Raw genomic sequence first — 25,675 nt, 5'->3', positions numbered from 1 at the left:
TTCCTGAAGTAAGTACTACTTTTCCCATTTTTACAGTAGAGGAAATGACAGTACCAACATTAGAAATGTCAGGGTGTATGATACAGGACTTAGTTTACTTAAAAAATTTATTGTAGTTAATAACTGAGTGGTAGAAGGCTGTATTACATGAAGTGCATGACCAAAAGTTGATTTCCAGCTGTGTCATTTATTATGTGATCTTAGGGAGACCACTGACGTTTTAGGGCCTCATTGGGAAAATGGAAATGATAATCTCTTCCTTATACCAGAGGATTATTGACAAGACCAAGTTAATATTTATGAAAGTGCTTTGTAAAATAGAACATACTATTGGAATGTACTATCTTTCCAGTTTTTAAGGAAAAATAATTATTATAGCTAACATTCTAAAGGTTCCTAGAAAAAGACTGTTTTTTGTTTTATTCTCATTTCCAGAGAAGTTATAAATCAATATTTTGAATTATTTATTTAAACCCAAACTAGAAATTTAAAGCAAAAAATACTGAAATTACTATTGTTAAATAGGCTTTTGGCCTTTCAAAGATAGTACATTTAGACTATACTTACTATATCCTTTACAAAGAACTTGTTTCTAGTGATTCTTCCAATAGTGAGATAGGTAAGGAAATTGTAATTCTCATCGAACCTTAACGATAAAAGACATGACTTTCAGAAAGTTGTGTTTTACCCCAGAACAAGGGTAGTAAGTAATGAAATAAGACCTTAACCACTGACTTCTGCTACATTACCAAAATTCAGGCCTCATACTCACTGAAAGGTTTCAAGAGTAATTAACTGAATCAGACATGTGAAGCTACTATTAAAACAAAATATAACAATATGGTGGTCCCCCAGTTTTCTCATGTTGCATTGTCCCTTTTATACGGGAAGTTGGTAACCTCTGCATTATCCCAGTCTTTCTTCACCACTATTTATGTGCAAGTAAACTAGCTAGATTCCTCTCCCTTGTACATGTATACATAAAGGATTAGAATTGTGGAAACAACCTCTATCAATCTAGTGGATTTGGAAATAGTATCTCCCAACCTAGCAAGTTTTTTGTTTAGATGCAGAGGTGGTAAAACTTGACAAAATAGTTTCTCCATTGATGGATGTTTAACAACAGCAAGGTTTATTGGTTTTATTTTATATCATGAACTTCTTGACTTTTCTTAATGACCCACTTGAGTCCATCCTTTCCTCTGCCACAGTATGAGTTAGGTAATAGACACATGATTACATGTCTTCTGCCTTCTAAGTATGGGGGTTCTATCATCACTATGGGACAATTCTCATACTTTGAAGGTTTTAAGGCAAGTTTATCATGCAAATTTTGCAATATTCAAATATTGATTTGAATAGTTTACATGCTAAAATGTCTTTATTCACACACTAATTTTGATGAAGAGTGTATTGGTTTGATTTGCCTATACTAGGTTCTAAAAGAAGAAAATATATTTACTTTCAGGAAAAAGAATACCTAGTACAATGTGTGGTGCTTTGAGTAATTTAAATGCAAATTTTGTCTTTCCAACTTTTGTTTGAATCTGACATGTTGAGGTGAATTTTAAAACAGCAAAAATGTTCTTAAATTTTGAAGTTCAAGGGAAATAGTACCATTGACAGACAAAAGAGAGGTTGCATTTTTATGATGTAAAATATCTGGAAGAAAAAATTTTAAAAATGGTTATTGTCTTGCACATTTTACTGATATAAAGTAACTTGCATAAGGATATGTAGCTAACAAAGGCAGAAGCAATGCTTGAACCTAAACTCTGACTCCAAATCCTGTATCCTTTCATCAGCTTATAAACTGTTTGCCTTACAGTCATTTTTATTCCCTATAGACACAATGCCAACTTGGAAATATTTGAAAATATCAAGGTGTCTTTTCTCTTTTCCAGTGCTGATTTGATATGCATATTCAGTGTGCTGTTGCCAGGTGAATTTTCAAATTAGCTTATTTTGACAGGGTCTGTTGTTATTTTTAAAGATATTGATTGAATTAATATATGATTATGTGACTATTATGCTTAATACCTTAGTAATAACCATTCCACTTTTTTCTTTCTTTCTCTCTCCCTTTCTTTCTTTCTTGCTTTCTTTCTTTTTCTTTCATTTTAGTTTTAGCATAGAACCAAACTATGACTTCCTCTATATATATGATGGACCAGACAGTAATAGCCCACTGATTGGAAGTTTTCAAGACAGCAAGTTACCAGAGAGAATAGAAAGCAGCTCAAATACCATGCATTTGGCTTTTCGGAGTGATGGATCTGTTAGTTACACTGGATTTCATTTAGAATATAAAGGTAAATGTGAACATTTGATTTTAGCATCATGATTTAAATTTTGAACATTTTATACAGGAGAATAATGTTGTATTGACCATTGTCAGATGTTAGTAATATATGCATTTCTTAATGCAGACTACCTACAATTCAGCTCACAAAAGAGCTCTCACTGTAGACTTTTCCTATGAGTGAGAAGGAAATTAGCATTTTCCTAATTACTACCAAAGGAAATGTATCAGGCAAACAAATAGGCAATTAGTATACTGCAGGAGTTGGCTGAGACCACAAAATATTTCTTAAAAAACAAAGTCATTTTTTGGAAGCTGAGGATTCACTCAAATATCAGGTATTCAGAGACTATTCTCAGTGATAAAGAGAATACTCACAAAGTATACTACTCACAAAGTATTTTGACAATCATGTTTCAGAAAATGTCAAAAAATATTTAAATATGTCAATATTCAGAATAGGGTAAATTGTGATGATGATAATATTTTAGAATATTTCTGCAAGTATTTAAATGAATCAATATTACAATGCTCTGGATATTTATAAATATATTTTTCTTAAGTTTTATATTCAATGACTATAAGGACAAATTAGATCTTAGTTGTTTAAAGTTAAAATTTATTTTTCAGTAGTTGAGTCCATAAAGGACAAACTGATAAAGGGATCATTTGAGTTCTGAAAATGCATACTTTGAATTTATTACTTACTGCTTAGATTTTCTTTTTTTTAATTATGAAATATTTTCAATAGCTAAAAATTATACAGAATAGTAAAACAAACTTCAAAGTATTTACCATCCAACTTGACAAACATGGTGCCATATTTGCTTCAGATCTTGTTATTCTTGTTTTAATAAATATAATATTACATATACAATTGAAACTCCTTCTGAATTTGCACTGGGAAGAAGGGTTTGTTTCCTCAGGGCTGTCAAAGGAAGTCAAGATAAATTCCACAACTTCCCATGGCATGCATGGCATGGGTTAAGGAAGGCTTTTTTAGGGAAAGGAAAAACAAGTCAGCCGGAAACAGTTGTTTGGAGCTCTCCAATATGTCCATCATTACTTGGAAATGCTTGCCAGAGCAAGGTATCTGCTCAACACTGACATGATATGGACTTCATTCTGATGGAAAGATTGAACCCTCTATGGGTCTCTCATCTTACAGAGCAAAGTAAGAAAATGGCCTGCTCAGTGGGAGAATATATGAGCTATTTGCTACCAAACAGTAAGGATTTAGGGTATCAGCTATTTATTGGGGTTGTATGAAAATACTAGCTGCTCCAAACCAGGGGATCATGGGAAAGCTTAGACTTTGTGACTATGGTTTAGGAAGCATTGGTCTTATGGAGAGTTGAACTTGAGCAACATGCCAAAACTCTCCCACTGGAAGAGGCATATGTTAAGATTTGTTTTGTGGCCTCTTATATAGTCAGTTTTTATGCATGTTCCCTGTGTGCTTGGAGAAAAGAGTGTCATTCAATTTATGGGTGCAGTTTTTTATATATACTCATTAAATCAAGCTCTCTAATTATATTTCTCAAATATTTATGCCCTTGCCATTTTTGAAAAATCTGCTTGGCCTAGCAATTATTGAAATAGTTAGGGAAATCTATTATAATTCTTAATTTTTAGTTTTTTCTTAAAATTCTAGTGATTTTTGTTTTATATATTATGGGAACCTATTTTCAAGTACATATATATTGTATTTTTCTCATTTTTTTTGATGTACTGAGTTTATTAATATTTATTCGCTTTTTTGATCTTATTTTAAGCTTTCTACTCCTTTTGATTTTTCTATCCTATCAAAATTTTCTCCTTTTATCAAAGTCATATCATTTCTTGATATTTTATTGTTCAGTTATTTGCTTATTTATTTAATATACACACTCCCATTGATGCCACTAAATCCCTACATATATACTAAAATACAAGCTTCTTAAGAGCAAGAACTCGGTTTATTTACCACTATACAATGAGTGCCTTAGAATAATGCCTACACATTGTAATTGTTTGATAATTATTTAACTGATTGATTTTGAGTTGCTTAAAGAGATGTTTTCTATTTTAAGTCAAGACATAATTAGAATCATAACATTATTGAAATGTAAGAAACCTTAGAGACACATTCATGTCCTGCATTTTACAAATGAGAACTTGACTCTTTAGGAGTAGCTGCTTATATCTGCAAGGTGATAGGCTTATAAACAAGACCTGTTTAGGAAGAAAGGAAGGAAGGAAGGAAGGAAGGAAGGAGGGGAGGAAGGAAGGAAGGGAGGAAGGGAGGGAGAGAGGGAGAATGGGAGAGGGAGAGGGAGAAAAAGAGAGAAAGAGAGAAGAAAACTGTAAGCAAGTCAGTAAAGCTAGGTTCTATTGTGAATTAGTATTTAATAAAACATTTCCAGAGATCCATAGGATAACAGACACAGGAAGAATGCCACAAATTCTACCATACTCAGGGCAGATTATGCTAATGTGTTACAGCATTCTTTCTCATGGAAACTGAACTTGACTTCACAATCCTTTCTCTACATTCCAGGTAGCCATTACTAAATCCATGTAATTTAGCACTTGAGATAAAACCTACTTGCCATATCTCAGCTGAATATATTTCCCTTCCTGTTTCCTGTCTTGATCAATTTCCATGTCCCATTATTTCCAAAAGGTTAAGATTTATGCTGCCATAGGAAAAGGGACACCAATGCAATGTTTTTTTAAATAGGACAATATTTATTACTCATTATGTAATACTTTATTCTAGTTACAATGATTAACTCTTTCAATATAGTATCTCTGTCTTTCCCTTTAGCAGACACACTTATAAATGCAAAAAAATGTTAACTAATAGCATTATGAGATAAGTATTGCTATCCCTATTTTACAAATGACAAAATTGAGAATCAGATTGTTAAAATGAATTGCATAAAATGACATAAATTATTACTTCCAATAAGAGTAAAGGCAAATAAAAATTTAAGAGTACAGGCAGAGAGAAATACATAAGCATTCCATGAACTATAATTCTTCTCCTTGGACCCTACAACTACTCCCCACCATCCTCAGCTACTACACCAGTGCCCACTTACATACAATTTCATGAGGTCTTATTTTTGTACTCCAGATGGTATTTCTTTACAAAGTTAGTGCTGAGTTTATGATACTCTCCAAATCCAACCTAATTAATTTTCTGGACTGGCCCTCAAAATTCTCATCTGTAGGGAAATTCCATCCCCCACTTCAGGGTCTCCAGGATCTGTCTTTTCCTATCAACCTCCCTATTTCTTAAAAAATGTTACCTCTTTAATAGTCTAGTTCCTTAAAGCTAATAAAGTAGTCTTTATGTTTATTTCTGCCATAGGCAAACAAACATGTCCTAATTTTCAAGATAAAATGTGCACCCCCAAAATGAATTGACGTATAACTGGATGTCCTGGATAGTAAGAACTATTCCTCTGTCATTTGTAATTCATGTTATATACTTTGTTGATTTCTGTTAGCACTGAAAAAGTAAAGCTTTTAAGTCCTGACTTGCTCTAAATAATGGTATTAGTAGGTCTTTATTTAAAAAGCCATAGGTCCAGCACCTACCTCTATTAGAGCTCACACCAGAGTATAGTTGCCATTGCTTGTGTTCATACCTATCTATTCATCTCCCTCTTGAAGATAGACTGAATCTTATTTCTGTTTGTTTGCAAATACATAGTAGTTGTGCAAAGCATTTGAACAGTGAACAAATGCTATAGTCAAACATCACAAATACACAGGCTTGCTAACGTGGATTCTACAAGGAATACCATTTTACATTTACATAAAGCAAATGGTGGATATGCTCCAGTGTTGTAGACAGTAGTAAACTGGAGCAAAGAAGTAGACGTTTGAAGGTAAGGGGAGATGTTTTGCTAACTTGAAAGCAATGTTCCCAAAGAGTTTAAATCAGTCTTGTCTCCATTTATCTTAATGTAATTTCAATGAGATACAATATTAAGAAATTCATACTTGGATACGTATTTTATTTTAAACAATGCTCTCTTTTGCATTGTTTTTGTATTAAGGCTATTTTAAATGATGTCAAGTATGTTTTAAATATTTCTAATTATAATATTTAATAACTGTGACTCATAGTAGTGATATCTATATTATTTTAACAAAATATATTATTTACATGAAGGAGAGAGAATATATACAGTCTTGTGCTACTGAAAGGGACCTCCTGGCAGCTGGTGTTTTAGCTGATAGGGGATGTCAATTTATATGCACCAAAAATCTGCAGTGGCAGACTTAACAATGGTTGTTTATATATGGCATAAGTTAGCCACCTTCTCCACGAACCTTAACGTATCATGAGTTACTTTCTAAATTAACATATGACTTTAAGGTAAGATACATCTTTTCACAGAGCAACCTATTACATTTCAGCTTTACCCTGAGGTGTTCTGCACCAATTGTTTAATTTACATTTTAGCAATGTTTTCCAAAATAAAAGAGATACATGTGTGCTTTATATTTATTTTCAAAAAGCACCTTGGGAAATCTGGCCCTCTGTGAACTATGGGTCTGCCAATAGAGAGAGCCTCTCGGGACTTATTATGATCATATGAGGGGACTACAATGCATACACAGCTTGAAGGGAGTTTAGCCTTATTATAATAACATCTGTAAGTCTTTATTAATAAAATGAAAACAAGAACATAGTAAAGCTTTAATTTTTCCCATTGGATCTTCTTCAAGACACATTTTTCAGCGTTCTAATGTCAAACTTCTTCATTAAAATAAGCATTTACAATACTTTAATTTCATGTGGAAGAAATTCTGAAAAATAATTTTTTTATAAAAATGAAAAACAAATCTATAGCTAAGATATAAGCTCTATTGCTTATGATCACTTCTGTCTTCCAGCAGACATCATCTAATATGCTTTATTTGGAGAATATAAAGCAAGGGGCTCTTTTACCTGGGATCTATTCAGTAGGCAAATTACTATTATTCATACATTTTAATGATTCATAAAATGAATTATTCATAAAGTAAATTATTTTATTAAATTAATTATTCATTAAAATACTATCAACTTGTCTGCCTCACATTTTTTTTCTAAAACTAAAATCATCTTTCCATCTGCTTCCTAGCCCTTTATATAAGGATTCTCCAGATGTTCTCAAAATTTCCAGATGTAATTGCTGTGGCATACAGGGAAATAAACAAGGGCAGTATTATTCATAGAAAGCTATTCATAGAAAGCTAATCCTTTAAGTTCAAGGATTTAAAGCAGTATGTAAACATAATAATGAGATAAATGAATACTATCAAAATGAGGCTAGCAATATAAAATTGTTACAGAAGCAATATTTTTAATTTGTCAACCATGTTTCCCTTTCCTCCAAAAGTAGGAGGTTTGTATCATATTACAGATTCACTGATATGTCACTGAAAATTTGGGGAAAACTTTAAAGAAGGAAAAAAGCAAACTTTTCAAAAGATGAATGTTAGGCAGTTAGACTTGTCAAAGAGATTAATCCTTTTAAATAGTAATTTCAATCCTTTTCTCTCAAGGAATTTAGTTCAGTTTCATGAAGGACAGCTGTAAGTGTTAGGTTGCTGTTCTGCCTAAAAATTACATTGTGTTTTCCTGCTTATTTAAGAAAAGGATCAATGTCAGGTTTTATTCCTAAAAATTAAACAAACCAACCTCTGCAACACCAAATCCTCATTCTTAGTGACCAAAGAACCTACTGGTTCTTTCCTTAAAATAGTATCATATGCATATTTTATCTGGGAAGAAATATAATTCCTTGGGCTGGGGAGCAATTTTTTATTGAAATCTGAATATGATATATGAAATACAAGTTTCTTGTGCTGGTGTGTGTATGCATGCTTGTACATGCCTTTGGGAGATCAAGTTATCTAGTTTTGGAGTGAAGCTCAGAAATCAGGTTTATCGGACTTAACAAGCTCTAGTACAACTTCCCCCTTCATGTCTCTCATCTCCCTTTCACCTAGTCTGCTCATTACCCTTCAATGCTCAGGTTAGATGTCAGTTCTTCAGGAAGGTTCTGAATGCTTCTCCTTATGCAGCACACATCACAATCACAAGTATTTATTTAGTTATTTTCTTTATAGACTGTAAAAGCCATGAGGGCTAAAATATTTTTTCATTGTCCACTGCTGTATTTCTGGTGTTAGTTGGATAATGGACTCTTAAGTATTTGTTGGAAAGAAGGAAGGAAGGAAAAAAAGTGGACCTTTTCCATTCCTCCGGTATTCTAAATATTAAAATCATGTAAATGTTTGTTTCCACCATTTCCTCTTTTTTTTTGGCTGCGTTGGGTCTTCATTGCTGCACACGGGCTTTCTCTAGTTGTGGCGAGCAGGGGCTACTCTTCACTGCGGTGCGCGTGCTTCTCATTATGGTGGCTTCTCCTGTTGCGGAGCACCGGCTCTAGGTGCCAGGGCTTCAGTAGTTGTGGCTCGTGGGCTGTAGAGCACAGGCTCAGCAGTTATGGTGCACGGGCTTAGTTGCTCTGCGGCATGTGGGATCTTCCCAGACAGAGCTCGAACCCATGTCCCCTGCATTGGCAGGCGGATTCTCAACCACTGTGCCACCAGGAGAGTCCGCCACCGCTTCCTCTTTAGTTGAATTCAGAGAAGTCTATTGAAGTATTTTTTCCTAAAGCATAAATTTCTCATCATTTCCTATAAATGTTGAAGCACTTTGAACTCTGCAAACTTTAATGAATGGAATAAAAATATTTTTTCTGTTAAAATAAATCAGATTTTGATATATTATAACAATATGATTTCTGTAATAGCTGAACACCAAGATATTGTTGACTTAAATTCCAGTGATTGCACGAGTCCTATCCAAAGATACACCCACCTCCTGAATTCCCATTAATATAAATTCTAATGTAGAAAATCACATTTGTTATCTTGAATTTGCGATGGCCCTTACATTGCTCATCTCTCTTATTTCTTAAGTAATCTATAATAATAATAAAATGGAAATATTAAGGTGTTACCCAGATCTGTTAACAACACAGTGTTCTACGACTTATTTACCAGAATGGATGAACTAATCTGTTTCTCTACATATTTTCAGAATATTCTCTCAGTCTCTCTAGTTTACTACCTGGGTCCACAGAAAACAGTTCTTTGTTGTGAACTTTACTTTTCAATTTGTATGTTACTATTAGCTTTGAAAGTTATTGGCTTTGACATAGACTCTCTGTCCAAAAATATCATGGTTTGGATATTATAAAGATTTTGTTACTCTGTTTTAATGGGCAGACCTCTGACAGAAATGTGGGGAATGAGGTAGGTTAAGAGAAATGGTATCAGGGCAGAGACATAGGGGCTTTTACTTTCTTCCTAGTGATGAACTGAGATCAACATAGGCAGTAGTACTGTATCTATGTTCAGTCACATGGAATGAGTGTACATCATTTGGGGGGAAGATCTTTTAAATAATGAAATATTAAATAAAGAAATAAGTTCTTTTCCAAAATAATTCATTTAAAATACTTATGCATGGATTATAGCACATAATTTATAATAAACCACAAAACCCTGTTTGATCATAAATATTAGATACTGATTTTAATGAAAAGACCAATGAAGAATTTTATCTTTTACTAATCAATGTGAATTAGCAAAACGTCAGATATGGTTAAGGACAACTTTGTACTTTGAGCCCTCAAACAGAGGCAGAAAGGGTGTTGGTGCTTTCTGTTTATCTAGAGGTAGAAATGAAGAAATATTAAAAGTTTCATAGAATATTGTATTTTAAAGTAATTAATTTTATATCAACATTGTTTTACAGCAAAACTCCGAGAGTCCTGCTTTGATCCAGGCAACATAATGAATGGCACCAGACTTGGAATGGATTATAAATTAGGGTCAACAGTCACCTATTACTGTGATGCTGGCTATGTTCTTCAAGGTTATTCAACACTCACCTGTATCATAGGAGATGATGGAAGACCTGGATGGAATAGAGCCTTACCAAGTTGTCATGGTAAGAAAATACTTTTTGGCTGAGTTTTTATTATTAGAAAGAATCAAGAAATGTTTAAACCTGCTTCTGTTTTTTTTTTTTTAAATCAACTATTTAAAACACAGTCTACAAGTGTGGTATAGGCAATGCAGAGATTTTATCAAGGATTTTAAAATTGGATTCTGTAAAGAAATGGTTTTGAAAAAGTGCTCATATTCCCAGGTGTCTCTAAAACAATGTGCACATTATAGTATGCCAGCTCTCTGAGAGCAGGGATATTACCTCTTCTGTTCATTTGTGTGCCCTCAGGATTTAAAGGAGTACCTGAGACTTCAGGTACTCAGGAAATACTGACTGAGTAAATGAGGAACAGACAAACTGAAACTGACATTTCAACAAAAGTAGATAAATGCAATAACAAATATTATCAAAAATCAGTGATAAATCTTTATCTGAAATAGGGATATAGAAAAATAGACGTTTTTCCTAAGAATAGATTGTCTAAAAACAATGACCAAATTGGAGCTACTCAGGCAGCTCCAGCAGCATGAGGAAGACCCAAGGGCACAAAAAGATGGAGAAATACCTACAATTAGTTTCAGTAACATAGTATCAGATATGAACGTTGCCAGATCTACTACAGCTAGAGTTACTAAAAGACCAGTACATCAGTTTCAGCGTGCTGAAGGATCTGACAATGATCATAGCCAGGAGAAGATCACCTATCTTAGAAAAAAATCTTAGGAAAAATATATTCAAGAAGAGACTTAATATCTTTGAGATTAAGGCAGTTAAAAGAGGCACCTGAAACAGAAACATCACCTTCACTTGGGACATGGAATTTGCTAAGCAGTTAGCCACAGTAAATGAACAGCCCTTTCAGAATGGTTTTGAACAGATGACCTAGTGGACAAAAGAAGGGAAACTGTGGGAGTCCCCAGTTAACAATGAAGCAGGTCTTAATGATGATGGTTCAGAAATTCATGGATATATATTTCTTGATAAATAACTGGAGGATTTTACAAAATAAGGGCCAATCCACCATTTCATAAAGCTGGTTTCGTGTGGCCTTTCCAAAACCCATATCAGAGTGTTACACAGAAGTGGAACACAGAGTGGTTTAAAAATTATTTTAATGAAAAACAAGTCATTCTCAAGGAAAGTTACGTACAACTCAGTTGCAGACCCTGGTAATTTTAACTTCAAGCTCTTGGAGATGGATATTATAACTAAATAAAACAGTTTTACTAGGAAAAGCCTAATACTGCATGTTCAAAAATCACATACTTATACATAACTCTTTTTTTTTTTTTGGCTAGAAAACCAAGTTTTTGTTTTTTGTTTTCATTTTGAAGCTGAAATGTGCAGTGTATCAAAATTAAGGATTTTGACAAATCTAAAAGTCATGTGACATTTAACAATTGTATTGAATCCTCAAATGCTTTTCATTTATATGTCTTTTTAATTGATATCCCATTGCAATCAACTTTGCTAATAAGCACTATCATCTTATTGGTACTCTCACTGTTGCTAGTGAATCAGTTACACATATACATATGTCCACTCTTTTTTAGATTCTTTTCCCATATAGGCCATTACAGAGTACTGAGTAGAGTTCCCTGTGCTATATAGTAGGTCCTTATTAGTTAACTATTTTATATATAGTAGTGAGTATATGTCAATCCCATTCTCCCAATTTATCCCTCCCCCCTTACCCCCTGGTAACCATAAGTTTGTTTTCTGTGACTCTATTTCTGTTTTGAGATAAGTTCATTTTACCCTTTTTAAAGATTCCACGTATAAGTGATATCGTACGAAATTTGTCTTTCTTTTATAACTGTTTATTATTGAAGATAGAGATGCAGTGCAAAATACAGTTTAGTAAGGAGAAACAATGATATCACCATGGGAAGTTACCACAGACTCCCTAGTCAGTTGAATGATCCTAACGCATTGTACAAAATTGACATGGGAATGATACCATTCAGGGCAGATTTTCCAAACTATGGGTCACCACCAGTGAGTCATAAAATCAATTCACTGGATTGTGACTAGCATTTTTATAATTGATATAAAATTGAATAAAATAAAGTAAAAGATAAAGACAAAAACATTATAATTCAAAGAACGTAGTAAGGATATTGTTTTCTGGAACTGTTTTCAGTTATATATACAGAGATAAATAAAGTGCAGTAAATAAATATATACCCATATTTGAGTGTGTGTGCATGTAGGTGTGTATGTATATGTTTGCAATGATATAAAGTGTACGTATTACTGTGAATTTCAGCGGAACAGGAAAAACCAGCAACTCTGATCTGATGATTAAAAGTTTGGATTTTTGGGGACTAATACACATGGTAATTTTTCTTAGTTATATAATGTATTCACCCATTTGAATTATATGTGTGTGATTTCTGAGTTACACAAGTCATTTGACCTCTCTAAGCATATCGTCTCTCATTTGTAAAACATGGATAATTGAAATCTTTGCTTCAAAATGTTGTTATAAGAAATTAAGAAAAAATAGGTAGCTACTAAATGGTCATTCTGTTAATATCAGAACAATTGGTTAATTCTTGACTTGAATTAATGATTTCATCCATCAGAAGTTAAAGGGAATAAAAAGAGAAATAATTACTTTGGATTTAATCCTGACAAAGAGAAAAAAATAATTGATGACATGGAAGTTTATAGGAAATGTAAGAGAAAGAGTGATTTATTATCTTAGAATTTAGAGCCATACAAAGGAGAAATCTGTTTATAGGCAGAAAAGCGTACTAAACTTAGAAAAACACTTTTCACAATTTACTGTCAGTAATCATTAAGAAACCATAGAAAATTTCCAGGAGCCAGACAAGAAATAATCAAAAATCTGATGGGGAAAAATCAAAGAATACAGAAAACTACAGATCAAGAAGCTAAATGTTAATCACTGGAATAAATAATTAACTAGGTAGACTTCAGTGACTTAGGTGGGAAAGGCAGGAGCTCCAAAATATATTGCATTCACAAATAATATGCTCGCCTAAGATAATCCTATGTCTTTCCAATATTTCCAATGTTTCGTGGGTCAATTATAGCCCAGTTAAGTATATTTCATGTTGGTTGAACAGTAGTATCTACAGACAATTTGGAGGGAAGAGCAGACCTGAGTTCATGTCCTCTTACTGTATCTATAACCTGAAGCAAGCTGAGCCTTGATTTTTAAATCTTTAAAGCCTTTTAAATCTTTAAAGTAATAGTTATTAACTCAATAGATTATTGTGAAGATTAAGCTATTAATCACAATACATGCAGAGGGCCTAGTAAAGTTCCCAGCAAATACTGGCATGTTAATACATGTGATTTTTAACACACAGTGTTCTAAAAGAAGCATATCACTGGAAAACATGCATTGCACTTTGCATTGTATGTTATGTTTTAGTTGAACTAGTACATTTTTGTCGTTTCAATATTAATTAAATCTAATTTATTAATGTTATTATATGAATACACATTCACTCATTCCTAAAAATAGCACAGGAGTTGATATTTTAAAATTTCTTAAAAGAGAATAATTTTTACCATCACTTACAACGGTTATCATCAGACTTTTAGTCATAATGCCAAGATATAAAAATCAGAAGTTGGGATTCCCTGGTGGCGCAGTGGTTGAGAGTCCACCTGCCGATGCAGGGGACACGGGTTCGTGCCCTGGTCTGGGAAGATCCCACATGCCGCGGAGTGGCTGGGCCCGTGAGCCATGGCCGCTGAGCCTGCGCGTCCGCAGTCTGTGCTCCGCAACAGGAGAGGCCACAGCGGTGAGAGGCCCGTGTACCACAAAAAAAAAAAAAAAAAAAAGAAAGAAAAAAATCAGAAGTTATTTAATGAATGCTTTAATTTAAGGTACATTCATTATAAACATATGACCATAACTGATCATTTCTAGTATAGCAGAGAAAAAAGGAAAGCCCATTTTTTAGAACTAGATATACTTAACTCTAAACAATGATTTTAAGACAAGGAAAAAGCCTGGGTCAACTATGTGCCCTTGTTCAATGTATTTATTTTGCATATCTAAGCATGAGATAATATTGTGTAATTTGCAAGTTTGTTGGGAGAATTATTTTAAATAACTTATTTAAAGTGCTTAGTCCTGTGACTGTTACTGTCACACACTAAGGAGAGCTTAATACATTTTAGTTTCTTGATCAGGTTCATATGCATCTATTTGTTTTCCCTCATGGTGATTATACAGAAATCCAAAATATACAGGACTCACTGACTTTCAGATTTAATAAATTACTACTTTAAAAGTCAAAATTAGTGCGTAAATCATGTGCAATAGAGCTAGAAGGGTTTGTTCTTTATAAGCATAAATTCCTTTTAAGATAAATTTTGTATTTTTTAATCAAAGTAAAATGTGCATATGATAACTAAGAAAAGAATACAGAGAAGCGTACTATTTAAAGCAATATAAACAATGTTCATCTGCCCTACCCCTCTCTATTCTCCTATTCCTCAGCTGAGTTTTCTAATAATTTCTATTTTCTCTGATGGCCCTCTCTGTGACTCTGCATAGCATGAAGCTCTGTTCCTTGATTTACCAATATTAGACAATATCTACTGATTCCCTGATATAAAAGATAAATAGTTATGTCACATCTGCAGCTCCTCTCTTCAGTGTTTCAGTTATATTATTTTTGGTTATTCTAGTAATTGCCTTTGTCATGTATTACTTTGCTTATGCCTCTATTTGTAATTTCATCAATGTTTGAGAATTAGGTTGCCAGTCTTTGCTGCTTTTTATGCTAAGTCTTACCCCATAGAAGGAATCCTGATAAAAGTCTCTGATAATGGGAGCAGGAAATTTTGACTGACTGGTAGACTTTGTTGCAGAGTACATGAGTAGGGAGTTAGCTATTAGACTGTGATCCTTAATGCCATCAGAAGATAGATTTTTATCATGGTTCAGGATTAAGTGTACATTTTAAATCTGAAGAAAATACTTTTAAGAGCTTATGTTGGACACTGCGAGATTGTATTTGTCACAAGTAGATCCAGAATGATAGCATCCTGTGGTGGATCCTTCTCAATGTTGAGAAATCCTGCAGTTGATCTCATGAGAATGTCACATATATTAAATGATGGCAGAACAGGATATCTGTACCTGCAATTCACTTTGTGATAAAAAAAGAAATGTGTTTGGAAAATAATTTCTTCTCTTCTTATTTTTCATACTTTTCATATCTGTTGAAACCCTGAGATATTTTATCTATAGACATACTAGATTAAAAGAGAAGTCATATAGCATTCTTATCCATGATCTGATTCAATATTAGGTAAATGTACTAAAACACAAATGGTGACAGAATCCATATTTCCCCTTAATATTCATTACTTGATTTATTTCACCTAATGGTATTCCATTTGTTTATATAAATACATCTCTACCCTGATCTAGGGCACCAGTCATCTCTTACCTCTTAACCTCTCTCCTAACTAGTTTCTCTCATTTTCTTGTTTCCCCATGCAGTCTCTTCTGAACACAGAAAAGTAATCTTTAAACCATACATCACATTATATCACATATTTACTCAAAATCTATCAGTGCTTCCTAAATCTGAATAAATGCCAAAGATCATATAATATAAAGCTCTACTTAATCTACCTATATACAACCTGACCTTCCTAAATATTTTCCCTTTTTACTTTATTCTTTGAGCCACACTGGCCTCCTGGATGGTTCTTCAAAGCACTCATCACACTTCTGCCTCAGGGCTTTTGCACTCCTTGTCCTTTCTGCCTAAAGCTTTTTCCCCAGCTCTCTAGCTGGCTAGCTTTTTCACTTCTTGTAGGCATATGATCACTTGTCTTTTAGTAGAAAAGCCATTTCTATTTACTTTCTCCTGACTCCCCAAAGCTCCCAGGATGAAATCAATGTATCTAAAATTGAAATTGAAATAGTATATCCTGGGTAAAGATATCTCTGATATGTAAATCGTTAAATTTGGGAATACTGACCACAGTACCAATGCAGTAATTTTGTTGATTGATTGATTGAGGCATAATTGACATCTAACATTAAACTAGTTTCAGGTATACAAATAATGGTTTGAAATTTATATGTATCGTAAAATGATCACCACAGTACGTCTAGTTAATATTTGTCACCATAGGTATATACAATTTTTTTTTCTTGTGATGAGGACTTTTAAGATCTATTCTCTTGGCAACTTTTATGTATGCAATACAGTAGTATTAACTATATTCACCATGCTGTACATTGCCATGATTTTTTTATTCTGTAACTGGACCAATGCAATGTTCTCGATCTTTTCTACTGCTGTAGCCTACGGTGAGCACCCAAATAATATATAATTATAATGATAAGACCCTAAGAATAAACGTATTTGGACTGTTAAAGAATCAGTAGTTTGCCAATTATTCTAAAGAGAGAGTATCATTCATTCCTTTTTTCTCAGGTGTTTAGGTGTATCTATATACCTGGTCCTGTACTAACTATTAGGGATAAAGACATGAATTCAATATAGTCCTTCCCCCCTGGAGAGTTTACCATCTGATGAGATACAGACAGATAAGGTACATTGCTAGAAATAAAAGTAGAGTATCGTAAGAGCAGCATGGAGGTGCCTCTGAGCCAGTTACAAAGAGAGATCAGGGAAGTCTTCCTTATGAAAGTGATACATGAACTGAGTCTTAAAAGTATAATTAAGAAGGAACCAGGTGAGACACAAGGCATGAGGAGATGTTATACTTCACACCTAGGGTTCAGCATATATAAAAATGTAGAAGCAAGAGTAAACAAGAATGTTGGTAGAATTTCAAGCAGCTCAATAGGCAAAGTGTGCATGGGGAGGAGATAATAGCTTATCTGTATTGAACACAGTTTGAAGTTTTATATACATATTATTTTATATCTCACCACAACCCCAAGAATTGGGGACTACTAAAATTCTCATTTTACACATGAGGAAACCAAGACAAAGAGAGATTCAGGTAGTTGCTCAGAGTCATACTTGCCTAGCAGTCTTGTTTAGGAGTCCATGCTCTTAATCACTGCCCTAAAGGTAGGCTGGGCAATTCTACAAATGACCTTCTATTGATCTTTTTATATCTCTAGAGCCTAAGAGTGCCTGGCTCTTAACCAACATACTAGTTGTTTAAATGCTTCATGAATGAATACATGGCACCAGGAATAAGTGTGAGATTTTGGATTCTCCACTTATTTCTGTAATCTTCCTTTAGGCTAGGTATGAGAATTAAGAAAAGGTAAATTCCTACCAATAACTGATATAAAAGTGTTCACCTGAAATGGATTTTTGCATTTCATTTGAAATATAGCTCTGCACAGAATACACATGCCTTAATAGATATAGTCATTAGCTCAGTTCTCTTTCAAATCTGCAACGTTATTTTTAATACCTTTGTTTTGCTCATGTTAACATAAATCCTGGATTCTGGAAAAAAAATTAACTGAATCGCCAATGACCTGTACTACTGATCAAAGTGCATGAACACAACTATGTTAAACTTAGACATCCAGTAGTCATCTGACACCACTGTTTATTCAACTTCCAACTGCATGTGAAATGATGAAAGCTTTTAAAAGGAGAGCTCTCTTACCCTAGCAACTGAAGAGAAAGTTTTGAAACAAGGCAAAAGTTCATTTTGTGATTGTAGCTTTCCAACTTTAGAGTTATCTCTCATTAGTAACCTCATATGACCTACTTTTAATTAAATCATATTTTTATGAAGAATTAAATAATTGAACTTTTATTCCAGATCTTCTGTTTAAATGGCATAATTTGCCTTGGGCTAATTCCTTATTTCAAATATCCTTGAGGTTTACAAAATTTTTTTGAGATGTGAAATGAGTCTAGACCCCATTCCATTATAAATGCATATAGAGATTATCTAGTCTCATACACTAAGCCATTTAGCATTTGATTTCATTTAAGTATGTGATATAACTAAAGCATGTAGATGAAAGATTCATGAAAAAAGGCCTAGAGTTAAATTGTTTTAAAGTATCATCAAATATCCGCCTTTAATCAGCTACACATAGGAATTTTGTTCACAGACATAATACACAAATTACTTGTCAGAACCGTGTTCTCCAAAGAAGTGTAATACATTCTGTGTTGAAAAAAGTTAAGGTAGTATTGGGATAAAACCAAAGCACACTTCGTTTTCATATGATAGGAGGAAACGTATACGAAAGGAAACGGGAAGGGAAGCTGCTGTTATCGAGCACCTGCTAGTTTTCAGGCACTCTTACATACATTGTCATTCCAGTTGGCCTCCTGCATGCTCCTTTAGAGAATCATTAACATTGTTATTAATAAATCCCTGCCGGTTTGGATTCTGGAGCATACCATATATAGAGTTGCCCATGTGACAAGCAGTTCAATTGCAAATCAATACCTATAATTCAGAGCATATTTTCTTGTGACCACAGACTTGGAGCTCATAGTTAAACCATTTTTATTTTCCGTGCTTTTGGCATCTCAGTCACTACACCATGTCTCCAGATGGGTAGTCGCATGGCCTCTCATCATACTAAGATGCCCCCCTTCTCCACTACCATCTAGTCTATATTTAAGTCAGACCTCAAATATGCCTTCCTAATGTATTGCCAGATTTTGCAGAAAAATAAGAAAAAAAATTTATACAGAAAGTTGAATCAACCCAGCAATTCTCTCCTTACAGGTGAAGAAAGCAAAGCGTGTAACAGTAACCATTAGAAGTCATGGTGAGATTCAAATTGTATTAAGGTAATAGGACAAAAGACCTAAAGATAGCCAAATCTTTTCTTCTACTGGGGAAACAAAAAGTCTGCTAACAAAGTTCATTCCACAAAACCTAGAAGATAAAGGAAGCAATTTTTTAATTGAATAAACATATCTGGAATACAATTCACATTGCAGGCAGTCTGTGAAAGATACCATAAAGACCAGACAGAATCTCACACAAATGTATACAGTAAAGAAAGAACAAATAACACTTCTTTTATCTCCTTGAGAGACAAATTGGTGTACCTTTTCTCTTGCATACCTTGTGAGTATACCTTGTAAGAACTCTGAGTTAATTTCAGAAGTATGTGTTTATAGTTTCAAAGGTCAGACGGCTGGAAGCCTTGACTGTAAAATGAAAAGATTGGTCTACTGTGTTTTAAAAGAGACACTGTAAAAGAGGGGAGAGGGAGATTACTGCTTCCCTTCCCTTTATTAAAAACAGAAAATTTCATTTTATACTTATACTTTAACCAGTGAACCATTCATTCCAAGATTCTTGAGGGAGATATATACATAAAAGGTGACAAAATAGAGCTCTCTGAGCAACAGGGAAGTTGGTTCCTAACCCCAAAACACATTGAGTGAGTTAGATTGAGCCACATGGGAGAGTTAGTGAGTAAATCTGAACCATATTTAGGCTATGGTTCTAAATAACTTCAAGTATAAGTCAACTCTAAGACTAGGTGTTTCTCCCAAAGTTCCAAACCTGAGTTTTAGGACCTTTCTGATGCTGGGAAGAATTTATCAGTCCTATTAGGAAAGGAGACAAAAGAGCAGAAAAGAAAGGGTCCTCCAATGCAACTAATATTTTCCAGATCTTCTTAGGTCAAAACAACAGTCTCTGAACCAATCTTCCTTAAGAAAAAGAGTAGATAGAAAATCACAAGGACAGGTGGTTTGGGAGGAATCTAATTAGAATAGTAGAGGTTCCTTTCGTGTGTGTGTGTGTGTGTGTGTGTGTGTGTGTGTGTGTGTGTGTACTCTGATGAAGCCTATGGACCTTAGAAACATCTTTTTAAATGTACAAAGTAAAATAAATCATGTAGGCTTGAAAGAAAAACCAATAATATTGAAATATAGTTTTCAAAGTACATAAAATCTATAATTGAAAAAACACATTTTTGATGTAATAATATATGCACTTCTTAATTAATGCCTTAAATTAGAAGTTCCAGCAGCAAGACTCTAGTACCTACTATAATTTTTAGTAGTGATGAGCATAAACAATATTTTGAGGTATCTGCAACAATTATATATAATATTAAAAAAATATGTGATTTGGCAACAAAGTCCCATTTACTTCTAATGCTAATGTAATTTGTTGCTTACATTTGAAATTAAAGGAAATGCTAAAATTATAAAAAATTAGTTAGGGTGTAATGAAAATATAGATATCTTTCCCTATCCAAATTTATGGAACAAGGGAAAGAAACCCCTGAATTATAAGAAAAGGGGGAATATGAGAGGATTTCTGCTCCCTTTCACTAGTACTGTTAGCTCTTGTTTCCCCCTGACTTCTAAAGGATAAAGAATCCAGAGAGGGCTTCCCTGGTGGCGCAGTGGTTGAGAGTCTGCCTGCTGATGCAGGGGACACGGGTTCGTGCCCTGGTCCGGGAAGGTCCTACATGCCGCAGAGTGACTGGGCCAGTGGCCGTGGCTGCTGAGCCTGTGCGTCTGGAGCCTGTGCTCCGCAACGGGAGAGGCCACAACAGTGAGAGGCCCGCGTACCACAAAAAAAAAAAAAAAAAAGGCATCCCTGTCTCTCTCAAGGGAAAAGTTTTGGTAGAAACACCAGGAAAGTTCCTCCTGCCCTTTCTCTAAGTTTTGTATTCCTTCCGGGATTGATGAGGTTAGTTTATCTTCCTAAGGCGTTTATGAAAGCCTCATAATATTGCCTCCAAGAGATTCTGGAGTAGGTCAGGAGAGTTTCTTAATTCATTTCATCTAAGACCACATCGTATGCCAGATGGAACAGACACCTCCTGTTTCATTTCCAGTTTGAATTTTCTTCTCTTCAGTAAGAGAGGCTACTCAGTCAGTAAATAGTGAAGCTGGAATTCAAAACTACACCTTTCTGATCCCAAAGCTTTGGGTTTTATATTGCATTTGTTGTGCTACCCTAAGCAAAGGGTTTGAAAAATCTATGAGTTTTACATGCTGTGCATTTAGTCAACAGCAAGATATTAATCTAATGTATATTTTATTCTTCCTAATATTTATGGTGTATATTTATTAGAAGTCCATTATATACACAAACACTACACTAGGCTCCAGAGTTATAAACAGTGTGCAAAAAAGACATGGGAACTTTGACTTAATTGATCATGGAGTCAAGAGATAGAAACAGGCCTTAATCAAAGAGCCATACAAATACATATATAATTACAAGTTGTAATCAATGTCCTGAAACTAATTGATGGAATGCTGTATGATGGGGGCTTCTGAGCTAGTCCAGAGACAGGGAAAAAGCTTTCCTGAGAAAGCAGCGTTTGTGAGAAGATCAGGTAGGAGTTAAAGAATTGTTACAAGTTTCTTTTTTTCTCTCTAAACTTACTTTATACTAATATGTTAGCTGTCTTAAGTAATTTTTTAATAATAAAAGACAGCTATCACTAACAATCAATGACAGAGAAATAAAGTAAGCAATGAAAAGGGATTGTAGTTTTAAAAATGCACTAATAATTTGATTAAAATCATTTTAAGAACTTGCCTTCTCATACACAGTTTCCTACAAATCATTGGTTAGTAATTTCTAGGGTCTTGGGAGTGGAGCAAATGGGGAGTGACTGCTAATTACTATAGGAATTCTTTGGGGATGACAAAAATATTCTCAAATTAGATAGTGGGGTTGGTTACACAGCTTTGTGAATATGCTAAAAAGATACTCAATTGTACACTTTGAAAGGGTGAATTTTATGGTATGTAAATTTTATCTCAATCTTGAAAATGAGGTTAAAAATTAGTGACGTAGGTATCATAGATGAACTACCAATACCCATGAGACCATTAGTTTTAGTAGAATTTGTATATGGTAACATGGGAGATCTATCAAAGGAACATATCTATTCATAGACCTTTGTCACAGAATGAACTCTTCTTTTTCAAAGAACGTACTCTGTGATGGAGAACACAGCTCACAGAGCACTGAAGGGTGAAGGTAATGTTTTCCTAGCCAGCAAAAGCAGATGAATGAGTCTAGGCAATTAGTGAGGTGAGGTGACAAGATATAGAAGCTCATATTGTACTAAGTTGACTTACTGAGTCATTAAAATGGTTTATAAACCACTGATTATAACGTTAAGATGGATTTTTTTTTAGTGTTAAACAGGAGTGCGGAATTAGAACACAAAATTAATTCACAAGTTATGAAGACTGATTTTTGCTCTTTTTCTTTTCAGTGAACAGATGAAACAATAGAAAACTCTATTTATTATAATTATTATTATCCTTAGCAATATTTTTTATTATTATCCTTAGCAATATTTTTATTATTATTTTTAGCAATATTATTATTGCTTATTATCCTTAACAATATTTTTTATTATCCTTAGCAATATTATCCTTAGTTTTATTATTATCTTTAGCAATATTTTTTATTATCCTTAGCAATATTATTCTTAATTTTCCAGATACATAATTTGAATGTGTCAAAGTGCAGAGGAAAATGAAGAGTAAAATAAATGTGACTTAGAGTAATAGTTTATAATTTAAAGTAATATTTATCACCATTATGATAAAATAGCCTTATGGGAGGTTTACTATCTAAGGCAGATATACAAAATGAAGTTTGTTTACTTATATAGGAAACATGAAGAGGCACATGAAATGAATGGCTGAATAGTTAGGTATTTTTGCTAAGATGAAGGTTTTGAACAAAGGAGAGAAAAAAGCAGTAGTAATTTTTTTTTTTTTTTAGCAATAGTAATTTTAATCTTAAAGTCAATACTGAGAATAACAGCTGTCTGCATTATAAATTCATATCACAGAGGGTCATCATAAGTCCTTCTCTTAAAAAAAAAGACCTCTATGAGAGATACAGCTTTCAGACACATTCTATACCAGGATTTATGATTTGGGATATTCAATTGGGCTATATCAGAGCATAGGTAATTTACTAGAAGTGGACCAGCACTTTTGTAAAGTACAGCAGTTCTTTCAACCTGAAGGAGTCACAGGCGACATCTAGTAAATCATCTATTTAATATACCATATTGCTCTTTTGTGACCTGCAAGAATTCATCACTTTTGAAAGTACCTAACTTGCTTGCAGAGAAAAATTTATACATTATATAATAATTTTCATTATAGAGCATATTTGATAATAAATTATACATTCCACAAGTGAAAAGAGAGATTTGAAGTTGTGAGTAGCTTAAGGCTGCAGTGTATATAATATAAAGTCTCTGGACATTTAAGAAGTACCTCTTCAATGTACAATGTAAATGATTTGAGAGTCTTCTGTTCTTCCTACCTTCAGTGGGAAGGTATCTCAGTTCTTCTTCTTCAGTCCTCTTCCTCCATCCCACACACATAATCAAACCATAGGTGGGAAGTCCTTTTTATTGCACTAGCAGCCTTAACATTTAATTTCAGTCTCATCTGCTGATTTTCCTAGAGATAACCACATCTGTCTGTTGTATCACCACATCGTAGTTCAAGAGTAACACAAGTATACACAGTATAGTTCCAGCATGGGCATATTTTACTTGTACAAATCAAACCATACAAATTCATCCAAAAGAGGATTTAAAAAAAAAAAAAACAGGAAAAGAGGGAACAAGGAAAATAATACAAAATTAAACTGCGTGGGTGATTTCGCTCCCTCAGTGAGGGTATGCTACAGACTGATAAAATGTTAGCAAGGATTTGCTACTGTGAAATGATAGGTATGAGTTTGCCATTCCCTCAGTGGAACTCAGTGTCCATGTGACTGGCTCTCAGATTGTAAAAATCTTATGATTAAATATATTTCCAATGTTTAAAGATACATATCTTACACATAATAGTGTCTCTAAATATAAAGCAACAGTGATTCCTGGTAATCAGAGAAACAGCAAAGATTTCAATCCCAGAAAGAAAAAAAAAACATAGGCTTACATGGATTTATTGGGAGGGTATATCTTTTTTTTCCCCCATTTTAAACAGGAAGTTTATTTAAACAGCAAGACGCTTGACTTGAAGGGAAAACTATCTAGGATTTATTTATTTTAGAGTAATTTATCCCTACTTAAAGACAAATAAGTGAAAAACATTAAAATTCTCCAATCAGGGAAGGTATGCAAGCATTTTTATGTTCTTTTTTTAAAAAAAAAACCAGTGAGAGCAAAATAACTTACTGGAATATAAAGATAAGAACTGAATGAGCATGCCACTAATGGAGAAAAGGGGGTATTTTCACAGAACCAGTATTTTTCTCCATCCCAACTCCATTTGATGTCGATCAAAACATACCATTGGCCATTTAGTTTAAAAAAATGCAATATGCTTGTACACATATATCAGTTACTTTAGGTACAATAGAGGAATGGGGGTGGGGAAAATGAAAGAGTGGAGAAAACTATACTGGAGTGGTCAGGATGTGGTGGAACCTAATTGTGGTTTTCTAATTTAGAATGTCTTCTTGGTCTAGAGGAACAGAATTCTGGAGTAAAGTAGCAGGTTCACTTTTTAGTAGACACCTCCTGTCTGCTGCCAGAACACATCAATTGTATCTTCATCCTCCATTTCCAACCATGAAAAATTCTTTCTAAAAACTGGTAATTTTGAATATAAAACAACCTCAGGCACCTCTGCAGATGTGTCTGCTTCACTGATTGGCTGCCCATCAAATCAGAATCTGGTCTGCCTCATTGACAAACCCTGTGTTCACAGTAGGCTTTCATTAGTTTACTAAGTGGCATATGCCTCTTACTCTTAAACTGCACCACAGAACCATCCTGCCCCTCCACCTTCAAATTAATATGATCGTTGTTCTCAGTCTTGACTCATTCCTTGGGCTTTTCGTTGGCCATGGCGAGCACCGGAGTCTCTTCAGCTGCCACTTCACAAAAGAGGTACCAGGTCCGCACGGAACGAGCACACAAGCAGCACCAGGAGCGGCAGAAGCAGGAGAGGGTATATCTTGATTGTCTTGGATTCAAGTCAATTTATGGGGTAATTTCAACCAAGTGAAATGTTCGTGTTATGTGCTGACTGTGGAACACCATTTTATAGTATCATGGTCTTGGCATGCATAGTTTATTTAATCATCCAACAGACCTTTATGGAGAATATACTGTGTATCAGAACTGTTCTAGGAAGAGAAAAGAAACATTATAAGACTTATTATGTGTTAGAAAAATCACTAGCCATGGTAAGAACTTGTGGGGATGAGTGGAACTGGGGGTCTGTTGAAAGAGCCCGTATGGAAACTGTTGGGAGTCTGGTTTGCAGCAGTTACAGTGGCAGAGAGAGAGAGGCTGAAAAACTACAGGAGAGTACGAGCAACAAATCAGTGATATATTGAACTCTAAGAGTCAGGGGAAAAGTGTCAAGAATAACAGCATTTTGCCTGAAAAAGAAAAAAATATGTGTGTGTGTGTA

General features: G+C 34.1%; 1 protein-coding gene and 2 pseudogenes across 5 annotated transcripts in view; 2 read left to right on the top strand and 1 right to left on the bottom strand.

Moving 5' to 3' along the window:
• The window catches only part of CSMD3 (CUB and Sushi multiple domains 3), a gene marked incomplete at both ends in the record, with an annotated part of 1,083,475 nt that overhangs the window by 806,017 nt on the left and 251,783 nt on the right, over positions 1 to 25,675 (top strand). For all 3 annotated transcript variants that reach the window (XM_082858355.1, XM_082858354.1, XM_082858353.1), the window contains 2 exons: positions 2,125 to 2,312; positions 10,119 to 10,313. In XM_082858355.1, the coding sequence (XP_082714481.1) occupies positions 2,125 to 2,312; positions 10,119 to 10,313 (383 nt within the window). The remainder of the gene's footprint in view (positions 1 to 2,124; positions 2,313 to 10,118; positions 10,314 to 25,675) is intronic.
• LOC309974390 (small ribosomal subunit protein mS31-like) lies at positions 10,803 to 11,486 on the top strand (annotated as a pseudogene). The gene has a single exon. The product of its transcript is annotated as a small ribosomal subunit protein mS31-like (transcript).
• On the bottom strand, positions 24,761 to 25,104 carry LOC309973894 (small ubiquitin-related modifier 2-like; annotated as a pseudogene). Its single transcript has 2 exons — positions 24,963 to 25,104; positions 24,761 to 24,846 (listed from the first exon to the last, which is right to left on the bottom strand). The product of its transcript is annotated as a small ubiquitin-related modifier 2-like (transcript).

The sequence above is a fragment of the Leucopleurus acutus genome, assembly GCF_964270905.1.
Source record: "Leucopleurus acutus genome assembly, chromosome: 17".
Lineage (NCBI taxonomy): Eukaryota > Metazoa > Chordata > Mammalia > Artiodactyla > Delphinidae > Leucopleurus > Leucopleurus acutus.
Note: the sequence above shows the minus strand (reverse complement) of the source record. Positions and strands in the feature narration are given on the sequence as shown.